Source organism: Taudactylus pleione, unplaced genomic scaffold (assembly GCF_031769625.1).
Source record: "Taudactylus pleione unplaced genomic scaffold, aTauple2 ptg000054l, whole genome shotgun sequence".
NCBI lineage: Eukaryota > Metazoa > Chordata > Amphibia > Anura > Myobatrachidae > Taudactylus > Taudactylus pleione.
The window spans coordinates 6,678,761-6,694,376 of NW_028284456.1; the positions used below are offsets into that span (position 1 = coordinate 6,678,761).

General features: G+C 42.3%; 1 protein-coding gene and 1 pseudogene across 1 annotated transcript in view; both read left to right on the forward strand.

The window, feature by feature from the left end:
* LOC148535219 (putative tyrosine carboxypeptidase MATCAP2) overlaps nt 1-15,616 on the forward strand; it is a 537,393-nt pseudogene that overhangs the window by 449,193 nt on the left and 72,584 nt on the right.
* ITPRID1 (ITPR interacting domain containing 1) overlaps nt 1-15,616 on the forward strand; it is a 262,968-nt gene that overhangs the window by 240,373 nt on the left and 6,979 nt on the right. Inside the window, exons 11-13 of the mRNA XM_088464401.1 lie at nt 1,701-1,828; nt 10,182-10,293; nt 13,186-13,416. Coding sequence (XP_088320527.1) covers nt 1,701-1,828; nt 10,182-10,293; nt 13,186-13,416 — 471 coding nt within the window. The remainder of the gene's footprint in view (nt 1-1,700; nt 1,829-10,181; nt 10,294-13,185; nt 13,417-15,616) is intronic.

Genomic DNA, 15,616 nt, shown 5'->3' on the forward strand with positions numbered 1-15,616 from the left:
AGGAATCGGTGGATGAGGAGGATGAGGATGACATCTTGCCTCCATAGAGCCAGTTTGTGCAGGGACACATTAATTGCCAGCTTGTTTTGTGGGGGCCCAAATGAACCAATCATTTCAGCCACAGTTGTGTGGCAGACCCTGGCGCTGAAATGATTGGTTTGTTAAAGTGTGCATGTCCTGTTTATACAACATAAGGGTGGGTGGGAGGGCCCAAGGACAATTCCATCTTGCACCTCTTTTTTTTCTTTGCATTATGTACAGTTTGGGGCCTAGTTTTTCAAACTGCCATCCTGTCTGCCACTGCAGTTTCACGCCTAGATGGGTCACGTGTTTGTGCCGCCCACTCGTGTCGCTTAGCATAGTCATCCAGCTACCTCGGTGCAACGTTTTGGACATAAAAACACTATTGTGAGGTGTGAGGTGTTCAGAATAGACTGGAAATGAGTGGAAATTAAGGTTATTGAGGTTAATAATAGCATAGGAGCAGAAAAACCTACAAATTCTGTGATTTTAGCTGTTTTTATGCTTTTTTAAAAAAAAATACAGATCCAAAACACAAAACCCAGAACCCAAAACACGGAAGGGTGGTTTTGGCAAAACCAATCCAGATCCAAAACATGAAGAAAGATCCAGATCCAAAACCAAAACACAAAACACGAAAAGTGGCCGGTGCACACCCCTACATATAACTGACATAACATGTCATAAAAAAATATCAGGGAGATCTGAGGTTCTGCACTCGGGGGTGATGTGCATAGGGGCCGGGAGCTCTTTGGGCCTGACATGTCCAGTCTTCTGGGGGTTTGATTTGTAGGTTGTTGCTCAAAGCGCTGAACCTAACATGTTTAGGTCTAGAGTGTCTAAAAGATGTAGAAATATACAAACGAAATGGGTATGTGTATGCTAGAGACCCGTAATGTGTGTGGTACAAAAAAACAGGAGTGGATGTGAATTTCAAGGGTTTTTTAATTACAATGGACGTTCTATTGTCTATGGCAATATGGGATATTTGGAGTTGAGATTATCGCTGGAGATGCGGTTACTGGGGTGTAGGTAGCTACTTCAGGGAGTACTCCCCATACATACCAGTCGCACACCGTTCATTATGGCCCTGATTACTGGCTCCACACAAGGTAAGAAGCCATGAGAGAGGAGAAAGTGTAGCATTTTGATGGGGGGGGGGGGGGGGTAAGAGGGGACACAAAGAGAAAGGGTCACCCAGCACATTGCCACTTGCACTGTATGTGGCAACTGTCACATATTAAATTGAGTTAATTTTTTAAAATACAATCGTTGTTGAGAGCATTTACCAAACTCCACCATTACAGTTCAGGTTTTAAGGATATCCATGTTTGAGTCCAGATGGTTAAATCAAATTAGCTGAGGCACTAATTGGGTCATCTATGCTCAAACATAGATATCCTTAAAACCTGGACTGTAATGGTGAACTTTGGAAAACTCTGGGTTAGGCCGTTGACTTTATTGTCAAGATCATCACAGGGATGTTAGCTCTTCTTTTACAAAAATACAAGTACTTGCTATTTACATTATTTTCTTTTAAAAACTGGTAACTCTTTGATTCAAGTTTTTCTAACTATATTCCCATTTTGCATAACCTTCTGCAACTCCTAAATCCATAACCAACATTAACAAATTCTAAATGCACACCATGCTAACCACAATATTCTCATTGTGTATAGAATACAGACCATGATATTGAAAACATGAAAAAATCATGTCAACACTATCGAGAGAAGCTGATAGACATTGAGCAGCGTTTAATAGAACAACAAGCAGGGTGCTTCAATATTTTCACAAGTGAAGAAAGGTAAAGTAGTGTATGTGGACAATTACAGTGTATCATAAAATGTTCCATTTATCAGTAAATTTTGTAGAATTGTTTTCACTATATATTATATGAAGAGAATTATGGCACGATCAACTCTGTATTACATCAAAAATGATTTATAAATTATGTATTTGGCCCTTTTATCTGTTCCACATGCTACATTCATATATAATATTTTCTTAATATGATAGTGGCATTTTCTCTCAATCACCCCTCACCACTGGCACAGACCTCGCAATGACCCTCGTGTCTGGCATGGGCAGGCAAGTATAGGTCAAGTATTTTAAGGAAATGTTGAAATAATTGCAGCTAAATCAGATGTGGCAACAGCCAGGGGCATCGGAAGAGAAGGAGGACAGCATATATGGATTATCCTGGCCCTGGAGTTACCCAGGAGTGCAAGGAGGCGTGACCCCACACCCTGTGATGCCATGAACATGACTCAATGATACAGTTACCATGTCCCCACTGATGTACCATAGACACAATCCCCCAAGCACCAGGGCCAGTCTAAAGTTTCGGTGGCCCTGGAAACAGCCTCTAATTGTAATATGTCTGTCAGTATCATAGCCTGGGCTAGCTGCCGCTAATATGAGGGGAAAACAGCATGTGTTCCCCCCACAAAAGTTGCAACTATCCTCAGGGATGGTCACACTATAACAAGGAAGGTCCACTTTACACAAGATACACATATGAATTCTATAATGTAATTTTTTATGGCTATAATTGAATACTATTCTTCAATAAAATGAATTAGAATAGTAATTTTATTAATAGCTACCATGTAATATCCGGAATCAGTATGAAATACAGACAATAGGGATCCTGGCAGTCAGAATCCCGACGCCGGGATCCTGAAAGGGTTAACATACCGACACTTGTAGGTCGGTATGCTAACCCTCCCTCTCTCCCTACCCTAAAGGTGCATACACACTTGCCGATTTTACTGAGCAATTGCATAATTATGACATCGTAATCGTGCACTATAATGTCGGAAACGACCAGCGATGCGCGCTCCCGCTGGTTGTTTCCGACATCTATCATCGCCTGAACATGCTGGTCAATCTGCCGATAACGACAGATTGACCATGTTCAGGAATGATGGAGGGTACCTACACTTAACGACATATCGTTCAGTGTAGGCACTACAGGGGATCAGGAACGACTGTACGATTACGATGTCGTAATCATACTGTCTTTCCTACTCGCCTAATGTGTACACACCTTTACCCTCCCTCTTTGGTGCCTGACCCTAACCTCACCTCACCTCCTAGTGCCTGAACCTAACCTCCCCCTCCCTGCACTCTAAACCTAACCCTCCTCCTTAGTGCCTAACCCTCCCCCTAGTGCCTGACCCTAACCCCTAACCCTTCCCCCGCCGCCGGGATTCTGACCAGCGTCGCTATTCTGGCGCCGGTAATGTAAGCATTGGCATCCCGACCGCCGACATGCCGAACGCATACCGTAAGATTCATATAATTTTTATAGTCATTGGTTGATGAGTAAGATTTAGCACTGCATTTGTTGCTTTTTCCTTTACTAAAGGGAAATCAGCAGCATGCTGCCAGCCTGTTATAGTTGGGCACATCCTTGGCCTGCTAAGCATAAGGCTGAATTGGTCCTTGGGCCTAGGAATTATTTCAAAAGATAACACTTTAACATCTAAACACTGTTACTTTAGCCCTGATATTTAATATAGACAATGTGAGGATACCCGGGTAGTGTTTAGCTCATTGGCCCTCGCCAGCCGGCTGGTCTGCCCATAAGATCAGACCATATGCTTCATCCCTGAAAGCTACTCGAGACAGTTGCAGCCATTCCTTGCTTGTCTTGCGGCCAATCATAGGGGCCTTTCATCCAGTCTGGCCAAAATAGAAAACTGTACAGCACAGACCAGGTTACATTCAACCATGAAAAACACCTTGTACTGCTACTGCAATCTTTTCAAACTCTCCTGGGCTTGCTCTGTCTCACTTCATCTGGATTGGATTTGGGACTTTGACCATTCTCTGTCTCGTCTAGGTTGCCACATTCTGCACACCTGCATTAAGCCTGTCTACTCAGACCAGATGTGGTCCACTGAGACGCCATCAGGATGCAAACTGAAGTACAATATCTACTATTATATTACAAAGGAACATTCACAATAGCAGTATGGGCAATCTTGCCTGGTGACACTTAAGAATACATTATACACAGAGTTATACATTAAATTACATTACATAGACATAGATTCCCGACATAACATCAATCAGGTACACAAAAATAGCCATAATCCAGGTGAGCAAGAGGTGTCCAGCAGGCTAAAGCTTTATCCACAATGCCTGACAACTCTGATCAAAACACAGGCAACACTTTTATTCTGCTTCTAGAAGGTAGAAAAACACTAATGGTGCGTACACACTGGGCGATTAAAGTGGACGACTGAACGATAACGATATCGTTATCGTTCAGTCGTCCACTTTATCGTCCATTTTTAACACAAAAAAGATGAACGATGACGACGACGCGCGTTCCCGCGGGTCGTTCGTCATCCTCGTTCATCGGGCTGACATGCAGGCCAACCTGACGACCTCGTCAGGTTGCTGCATGTCAGGGAATGGGTGAGAGAGCCCGGCGCTGAACGATATCGCTAATGATATCGTTCAGCGGCTGTGCTCAATGTCATGAACGACATTGAGCACAGCCTGCCGGGGACACACTAGACGATATCGCTCAGGGAGCATATCGTCTAGTGTGTATGCACCTTAAGGGGGGAAATTGCCCACGAAAATTTTTCGTGTGGTAGAAACGAGAGTTTACCACAATTTTTTTTGGAGGGCAATTCAATTACCCTCGGTTTTTACCGTACAAAAAATTCACCCGTTTTGGGTGAAAACACATAGGATCCGGGAAAAATTCCCCGATCCATGTGTTTTTGCGATTGCGAGCACGAGAAAACAGCCTCCGGGCAGGTAAAAAAAATCCCTGAAGGTGTTGGCTTCCTGTCAGCCCAGCACACGCTACTGTGTGCTGGACTGCAGTGGGACGAGGGAGACTGCTGCCACTGAGCAGCATGTTCTCTTCTCTGCGGGAGTGGAGGGGGGGTGTGATCGCACTGATTGCTGTCCCCCTGTATCTGCTTCTCAGCGCAGCCATTTTTTTCATTTTTTTCTAAGGAGGGGAATGGCCAGTCTCCCCCGATTAGGCCATGCCCCCGAAAAAGTCCCAAGTCTTCAGGGCTAATTGAATTAACCCGGGAAATCAATTGGCCGGCGGTAAAGTGCCGCGGCTATTTGAAATCTCCCTAAATATGTTAACATTATACCTCAAACTAGAAATGTTACAATACAGTGAATTATTGCAAATTCTCAATATTAGTCTCTAATCTATTGTCTTTCCCCGACTAGGGAAAGACAGTACGATTACGATATCGTAATCGTACTGTCGTTCCCCATCCCCTGCTGTGCCTACACTGAATGATCAGTCGTTCAGTGTAGGCACCCTCCATCATCCCTGAACAATCTATTGTTATCGGCAGACTGACCGGCATGTTCAGGCGATGATTGATGTCGTTAACGACCAGCAGGAACGCGCATCGCTGGTCATTTCCGACATTTGCATGTACGATTTGTGCCCGATTAACGAGCGATTGAACGACAACAATGTCGTTATCATTCAGTCGCTCTGTTTAATCGGGTAGTTGATCTGCGCTTTTTAAATCAGATTAAAATCAGATTAATAGCATATTCTTCATGTGTAGTATAAAAAGTCGACATTCAGAATGTGAACACCAGAATGTCAACGTGGATGGGATGTCGACGTGTGAAATGTTCACAAACAGGATATCAACAGTGACATAATGTCAACATTAACAGAATGCCAACAGTGTGAATGTTGATAGTCGGCATGTTAACATTAAGGTTTTTAGTAAACTTATTAACTAACTCTACCCTAACCACAGCCTAACCCTATAACCAATCCTAAAATTAGACATCAACATTCTGTCTGTCAACATTCACAATTTCGACATTATGACAATTTCAACATTCAGTCAGTGTTGAATGTTGATATTCAGAACATGTTGACATTCTGAATGTTGACACGACCAATGTATACCCACCCTACCCCTACAATGTTATTTTAAGAAACCATAAATTCACATTTCAAATACCTGTACACTATTCAACTAAACATAACATATAACTGTTCTGTATACACAGCATACTTGCTGACTTTTTATATCTCCACTTAGGAGGGGGGGCTCCTAGTGTTCACTCTAGGTCTGGCGCAGGACCTAGAGAAAGGGCACTTCTGCGTGCGCAAGCCCGAAACGGGGGCATGGTCAAGGAAAAGTGGCGTGTCTTTATGACACTTCCTATTTTCGTCACTCTTGGGGGCGTGCCTGGCACTTATGGACATGCTGGGCAACCCCCAAGCGCTGCATTCACTGTGAATGGATGCCGGGCGCATGCGCCCTGTATCCATTCACCAGCCGTGACTACTGCAACACTGTTGCCCGGGTTCCGTACTATAGACAGACAGTAATTAGTTAGACAATGTCTAGATAGACACCAGATGTTACACAGTTAATAGTTAGACAAGGATAAAATTTTGTCACAGATACACTAAAGTTAGACGTAAAAAGTTCGACAGGTACAAAAGATCGACAGGGTCAAAAGTTCGACATGAAAAAAGATCGACACTTTTTTTTTTTTAGGATTAGGGTTAGGTTTAGGCACTTCTTGGAGGGTTAGGATTAGTTACTTACCACCACGGTTAGGGTTAGGCACTTACCCAGACGGTTAGGGTTAGGCAGCAGAAGGGAGGGTTAGGCACCGAAGGGAGGGTTAGGGTGAAGATTAGGGCTAAAAAACAATATAATTGTTGACCATTTTTGTGTCGACCATTTTTATGTCGAACTTTTGACCCTGTCGACCTTTTGTACCTGTCGAACTTTTCACATGTCTAACTTTAATGTGTCTGACTTTTGTTTGTGTCTAACTTTTTTCCCTGTCTAACTATTGACTGTCTAACATCTGGTGTCTATCTAGACATTGTCTAACTAATTACTGTCTATCTCTTATACCCCACCCCTATTGCCCGCGGGAGGGGACAGAACCTGCAGGCTGTTTCAACGGGGCAACCTGCTGAAACAGCATAGCAGGAATGCTAGGCTCCTATCTCATTAGGCACGGTAAACTGCTGTGAATGGCAGAGCTGCAACGAGGGGTCGGAGCTAAATGATGCATCATTCCATACGAAGCTGCAATTCCCACCAATTATCTCCCCATCCTGTCCACTAAGAAGTGGGAGATCCGTACACTTTTCCGAGGGAGTGGGGGGCTACCCAAAAATCCAGGAGCCTCCCGCAATTTCCAGAAGAGTAGGTAAGTATGATCCACAGCACTTATTTGCTGTCTTAAGCTGTGTATACACTAGACCAGTGTTGGCTAACCTTGATACTCCAGCTGTTGTGGAACTATATATCCCAGCATGCCCTGCCACAGTTTTAGCATGCCCTAATAGCAAAACTGTAGCAGTGCATGCTGGGTTATGTAGTTCCATAACAGCTGGAGTGTCAAGGTTAGCCAACACTGCACTAGACAATGTCGTCCGAGCTCTTGGATCGGAGCAGCATATTGGGTACATCATCTAGTGTGTAACCATGATATGTACGTACGCTCCTGCGGGTGCAGGGTCCCGTCGCCAGTGATGTCGTGCTCTGTACACATCATGTAGTGTGTACCCAGCTTTAGAAGGAATGTACTGTATGATATTAGTGTGTTTTCTGCTTTCTGCAAGTTTAGCCTGTTGAATGTAGCTCTGATATGCTTTGCCTTTGTCTAGCTGTTTTGCATCATGTGACTGCTCTAAGCTATTGGCCATGTTAGTGTTACTGTGAGTGTAATTACAGACTGTAGAGTTATCCCTTCTCTAAAGTATCACATCTGTTTACCTGCTAATATTGCTTTATACTTGATTATCTGGTTACTTCCATTAATCTACTACTTGCCACAGTGATCTATTCTGCACAACCCTGATAATTGGTCGTCATTTTTATTATAAGACTGCTAATGAAATGTTTAGAAAGTTCTGGAAGCTTCACTGCTCTGTGCTACAATAGAGATATATTGGTTTAGCTATCTGGATAGCTGTACACATCACGTGCAGTGAGGTCAGAATAATCTCTTTATTCTTCCACCCAATCCTAGTAGATGTGGAAATATATGAATAAACAGCAATACAGAGATGGTGGAGGAATCAATTATTATTCTTCCAGAATATTACTGCATTTCATGTTTTTTGTTTTTACATTCAGTATTTAAAAATAACAAAAACATGTTTAGTAATTATTACACACTGGGGGCGATTTATTACACAATGCAGAGATCCAATAACTACATACTGGCTCTTACAGGTGTTCATATACACAAGTGCACATCGAACACTATCACAGTCCATCCATACCCCGATGTGCACAATCGTTTCAGTTTTGAAGATGGGGCTCAAGTGAAAACGGCAGTACTAAACTAGCGTACTGTTATATATGGCACAAGCCAGTGGTCGCCAACCTTAATTGAGGTGTGAGCTACTTTAGTAAAATGAAACCTCCTGAAGAGCTGCTAATATTGTAGAAAAAAATATTTGGCTAATAACCGAACAATTGAAGGTCATTTAAGGAAAACAACAATGCATTTAATTATTACAGTGATATTGTTTTAGTTAGTAAATAAAATGTAAGCACAGGCACATTTCACTGTTAATTACCGGCTCCAAGGAGATACGTGCAGTAGAGGAGCAAAATATACTGTATAGGCAGGGCTGCTGTGTGATTTTCCGGCAGGGCTGGATGGGAGTCACTAGCTCTGCCGTAGCATAAATGGCGTGGGTGGAACCACAGTGAAGCACAGCTGCGGCAATCACTTGACGTTCTTCCCTGTGGCTCCACCCATGGCGTTGACACCATGGGGGAGCACTCCTCAGAGGGCACTTCCTCCAAGTTTACTCAGCTGTACTGAAGCTAGATGAGCTACCAAAATCAAGACCATAAGCCTCCGGTAGCTCGTGAGCTACGGGTTGGAGACCACTGGCACAAGCCAATCATTAATGTGTACTATTTCTATGTTGAATTATTGTTAAATTGGTCCTAAATCATGATACTTTGGGAAAATTGGGTCTGGATTGATTTCATGTGAACTTTAACTAAGTGAACACTGTTTCTCATAGAATGCTTTCTTTCATTGTGACAACATAATGTAATGTCCACTAGCTACACCAGTAGCTCAGCCACTATCACCAGATACTTTTAGTCTTCACATTAAACAGCCCTTTATCACCGAATGTGTTCACTCAGTTGTCCCAAAGTCTTGTACACACAACTATGGGGCTAATTCAGCATTGCATATAAGTGCTATGCTGCACGTGGATTCCCGACTATCAGGAATCTGCACGTGTGCAGGACCCATTCTGCAAATGTGCAGAACTGGTCCTGCGTGATCACTTGTAGCCCCTTCTATGCCTCTGCTTGATTGACAGACAGAGGCATTTAAGGGACGGGAATGGGCTGTCATTCCCTGAAAAGGTGACGTGTCCACCCTGTTTTCCATGAGTGTCAAGGCCAGGGGCTGTGTCCACAGATGTAATTTCCTAGCCTCACAAGCTGAGACTTACTCAGTTGACCGGCGCTATCCACCATCGCGACTGATAGTCGTGATGGTTATCCCGGCCTGCGACCTCAGTCGCAGTGCTGAGATCGCAAAAGCAGCTTGCATGCAACTTTACAATTCCGTCCACTACTGAATCAGGCCCTATATGTGACCACCAATTAGGGATGTGCAGGCTCGGATAGGTTCGAGTTTGCACGCCGAGTTCGGATTTTTCCCTCCTAAAAAACGGAACTCAGAAAGAGGCTGACGTTTTGCCTCTTTCTGAGTTTCGTTTTTTTGGAGGGAAAAATCCGAACTCGGCGTGCAAAGTCGAATCTATCCGAGCCTGCACATCCCTACCACCAATATGGCTTTAGCTTAGTGGGGAACACAGGGCTATATGAGAGTAGACAAGCTGTGTCAGATATATCAGTCAAAACAGTACTAAAAGGTGAGGAAAGATTGCAAGGTTCAGTGGTGAAACCAACAATATATTCAGAAAATGTTAGAATACAGATCCTATAATAGATGTCTTTGTGATGTCAGGAAGGGACATACTGTATATAGGCACCAATTGTAGAAGACATTGGCTAGATTGTAGCACATTGTAATTGGTGCTTCTGTCCATTGCACGGGCCCAAGTAATTCTGTAGCTACTATACACCTATTCAACACTCACCTAGCTTTTCTTTTTATGCTTTTAGGGAAAAAATGAGAAGACTGCATTTGTTACGTCGAAATGTTCTAAAAGAAGCTTTAGAATTAGAATTGAATTTGGATGAACAAGCACGTCATGTGAAAGAAACGATTTCATTGGTATGTAAGGACTGAAATTTGTTAAGCATACAGTGTATGGGGATCGGTATGAAATACGGTTCGAATCCCGACGCTGGAACACCGGCAGTGAAGATGTCATTAGACCCCTGCCGGGATTAGACAGTCGAGAAGCTGGCAGTCGGCATTTCGACCGACGACTTCCTGACTGCATCCCCAGTGTATGTTCATTTTAGCACTAACCACAGTTTTTCAACAATTAAAAATTGCAATTTGTAATTTGGAGTTATATGGCTGTATGGTTTTAAAACAGTGTATTAAAAAGCTATAGTGACTAATACAAAAGTAATAGTAATAGACACACATGAAGTATCTGACAGAAGTGTATTAGAAAATAAATTGGTACAGTTTTTATACAAACTAATGGAGACAGAAAGATTGTAGTCTTCATGGATATCTATGCTTTGGCACTTTTATAATATAAAGACAAACATAAGGGCTATGATGACGCCCTAACTACTAGCAACAAGCCCAGGTTATAAAACACATTTCCAATAGTTGCTCTGACAGTGCCCAGTGGCTGAGGTGGTAATCAAGAATGCTGGTGCATTATATAACATGACTATAAGTGTTGCTCTGCCTATATGCCAACGTTTACTTTTAACTGTCATGGCAATCTCAGTTATTGTAATATTTGTAATATTTAAAAATCTACATAGACTGTTATTTTAAAGCTGAATTAATTATCTATTAGAGAGCTGTTACTAGGGCCAGGGGCAAATGCAGGATTTTTACCGAGTGGGGAGGTTCACTCTCTCTCTCTCTCTCTCTCTCTCTCTCTCTCTCTGTCAATATACACTGTATATATATGTATATATAATATGCAAAATGAAGAGACGGAACTCGGAGACTATCACAAAAGCAATTCCATATTTTTAAGGTGCATATCATGTATCTGTGGTGTGTGCCTGATATATCACCTTAAATATATGAAATTGCTTTTGTGATAGTCTCCGAGTGCCGTCTCTTCATTTTGCATATTATATATATATATATATATATATATATATAGAGAGAGAGAGAGAGAGAGAGAGATTGTTTCTGGGTACTCAGAAACCCCCCCTGCATGCGCTAGTGAGGGCATGGTGGGATTTATAGTTCTACAATACATGGAATAGCATATATTGCATTACCTAGCCTATTTAAATAAATATACTATAAATATTTAGATATTCGTTCACTTGAAAAAGGGCTTTCATTGTGCCCGATACGTTGTGATACTTATGCTTAATAAATAAGCCTTTATTCATCCAAAAAGAAGTATGGCAATCTTGATGGTATTGCTGAATACTAGTATACATGTTGCAAGCATTCAAAATGCGTAAAAACATTGTAACTGCATAGGTAATTGTAGCTGTTGTGCCTGGCATTATTTTTCTACAGTATGTCATTATATCTCTTGCGCTCTCTGTCCCCATCTCTTATTTCATCTCCCTCCCTCCTCCCACCCATCTCTCTATCTCTTTCCCTATCTGTCATCCCCTATGTTTCTCTCTTACCCCCCTGTACATAAATATATATACTGCCAGTCAAAAGTTTTAGAATGCCACCATATTTCCAGTTTATATTGAAAATTAATCAACTAAAATCCTGTGAATAACCTGATCTGGTACAAAGGTAAGCTGTAATTGCTAAAGGTTTAGGTTAGTAAAACCTGACAAATGATGTAAATTTCACAGTTATAAAGAAGGCCTATCACTGCAGTTTTGTAGCACCATGCAATACCCTTCGGTCTATTACTAGTCGGTCAAGGGTTCATCCTACAGCAAGATAATGGCCTAAAACAGACTGTGGCCCTCATTCAGAGCCGTTCGCTATTTGCGTTCGTTCGTTCAAAAACAAGGGGTGGCTATTCAAATGATCCGTTCGCACATTGCAGTCTGTTCACACCTCTAAGTCTGAACGAGCGAGCAAAACATACGCTCGTTTATTTGTTAAAAACGCCCCCTGGCCGCTCGCACCATACGTCATGTCCGCTATTTATTAGATTAATCGAGTACATCGAACAGGATATGAACTGCTCGCTATTCTTGTGGTTGGTTTTTTCAACCGCTATTTTGCGAGCAGTTCTGAGTTAAAAAAAACCAAGTGACGTGGTCAATGACGCTGCTATATTAATTATGCACACCCATAAAACGCCCGTTTTGACCTTTAAGCACGCCTGCGTTCTGATCTCCACTCCCCGTTTTTCAAGCACCTTCCCCTGTTACCACCCACATACGCCTCATTCTGTCACTCAAAATAGAAGGCACTCGCTATATTGCGTACAAACGATTTTCGCCCGCACTGACTGGTTCGCGCATGCGTACTAAAAACCGTATGCATGCGCAGATGTGCGAACATCGCTCGGAACGAGCGTACTGCCGCTAGCGAGTGGCTCTGAATGAGGGCCTGTATTTCCAAGCTATATCAGAACTCCCTTTGAGAAAAAGAACAGGACAGTAGGCCTTAAATCATGCAATGACCAGCACAGTATCCAGGCTTAAACCACATTGAGCTGGTTTGGAATGAACTGGCCAGAAGGGTAAAAGCAAAGTGACCTACAAGTGCAACACATTTGTGGGAACTGCTGCACAGTATTGGGGAGAACTTCCCAAACAATATTTAATTCCCATTGTAGAAAGAATGCCTGAAGTGTGTTTGATGGTTATGTCTGCAAAAGGTTGCTGCTTTGATGAGTCAAAAAGTTAGATTACATTTTGTCAATCAAAATGATTCTGTGTTTTCTTTGTTAACCATAAAACTGCATCATTGCCATAAAAACTGGAAAAATGTGCGTGTTCTAAAACCTTTGACCGGTATTATGCGTGTGCCATAGGAAAGTATATTGTTCCGGGTTTCTGATCATGTTCTGTACATATTTGTTATTTCCAGCAACTTAAACAGGTTTTGGATGAGCAATCAAGGCTGTATTCAGAGTTAGAGTTGTGTAACTGGGATCGCGATATGAGTCCTGTGTTACACTGTGCAAATCTACTTGAGACCCATAATTCACAATCTACGTCATCTTCCACATTTAATGCTCCTACAGAAGATCCAGAACGTAACCAAGCACAAGCTGGGACTCCATCACAGAAAATTGACTTTAGCACTATTCTACAGAATGTAAGTAATTAATAGATAGAAAACATATATGATGATGTAAAGACTTAGCTGTGCTTTCTGGGTGCTTGCCCCAATATCTTATGTGCCATCTAACATTAGCCATTGTAGCCTAGGGCAACATTAATGCTACATTTTCAGAGGAGGGATTCTTTTCCGGTAATGTCCGCTTGCACATGTGATCACTTTACTTTTTACACAATGCAGGAATAAGCCCCTTTCCCTGCACGCATTTTTTGATACACTGCCTCGATGCATCATTTATTATCGCCGCATTATGTGGCTAAAAGAAATTATGATTATTGTGGCTTCAGAAATATGCCACTAAAACTGGGCACGTACAGTACTATGTATGATATATCGCTCCGACGCAGATCGGAACAATATATCGTACACATAGTATAGTGTGTACGGCTGATACCATTGTTCATCGCATCATCCCATCTGCTGTTCTGCACAGCAGATGGGACGATGTAGTGAACAATGTGATACAGTTACATGCAGCATGTACTCATACATCGTGTCATTGTACACCGGATTGTGCAATGTATTATTACATCGTATCGCACCAACACTGGATCGCACCATAATATGATTTGTACCCAGCTTAAGTCATAATTTTGCAGTTAGTGTAGCGCCACTACAAGTGCAAGTATGCACTGGCGCCCAGTAACTGAAGCCCCCCTAAGCTTTATAGAACTTTTGTTTAAATAAAATTGATCTCTAATTTTAGATCCTTTTTAACACTGTTTAGTTAAATACAGAGACATATTGGGCCTGATTCTGAGTCACACGCAATGCCAATACTCTGCGCATGTGTTTAGGCACAGAGGCACAGTTGCGATTGAGATGCATAATCCAGAAAAGTATTGGAAATGTATTGGCCGTTCTTGGACGGCGATTGGGAGGTGACGATTTAGACACATGAGGATGAACTGTGTTTTGGTCATGTTATGGGAGAACCTGCAACTACTGTAGCATAGGGCTGGTGCTATTTTCAAAGGTGTGTCCGATTGCATTTAAAGATGCATGAAGTGGGCATCCCAGTCCTTGCATAGTCAGACGCACGCTTATATACTAGGGGAAAAATAATACTGGCATTAGCATAAAGCAAATACAGCAAAAAACACTAAAGTGGTCGTCTGCCCCATTATGTGCTATCTCATCTATGCCCCCATCTCTCCCATGCCACACACACAAACACATACACTTAGCACACAAACAAATGCATACACACACATGGGACACACAGAGAGACACAAACACATGAGAGACATGGGCAGACACACAAGCACACACACGGGAGACACATAGAACAGAGCCTGATAATAACATCCAGTATGCAAACACCTGTCTCTATCAGAACTGTAGGGTTTGTGGTACTGTACATTAGGAAAACTGTAGGGTATGTGGTACTTTATATTAGGAGAACTGTAGGGTCTGTGATACTTTATATTAGGAGAACTGTAGGGTCTGTGGCACTGTATATTATGAGAACTGTAGGGTCTGTGGTACTGTATATTAGGAGAACTGTAGGGTCTGTGGTACTGTATAGAGCCGTAACTAGACTTTTTGGTGCCCTGTGCCAGAGAGAGAATCGCCCCCCCCCATTTTTTAAATAGGGACATAAGATAGTGCACCTAAAAAAGAGCCATGGCCTCATGAGGAACGGCCAGGAAAGAGATATGGGAGTCCAGGAGATGCTGGGGATGAAGAGGCGGAAGCTACAAATGAGAATGATAATAAACAGGAAAATTGACAGGTCCAAACAGCTCCCCCTGCCCTGCGGTGCCTGGTCGCACCACCCTTGTTACGGCCCTGGTGCTGTATATTAGGAAAACTGTAGGGCCTGTGGTACTTTATATTAGGAGAACTGTAGGGTCTGTGGTACTGTATATTAGGAAAACTGTAGGGTCTGTGGTACTGTATATTATATATTAGGAGAACTGTAGGGTCTGTAGTACTGCATATTAGAAGAACTGTAGACCCTATAGTAATATATATTAGAAGAACTACAGTATATGGACTGTAAATTAGGAAAACTGTATGGTCTGTAATACTGTATATTAGGAGAACTGTAGGGTCTGTGGTACTATATATTAGGAGAATTGTAGGGTCTGTATTACTGTATAATAGGAGAACTGTAGGGTCTGTGGTATTGTATATTAGAACTGTAGGGTCTGTGGTACTGTATATTAGAACT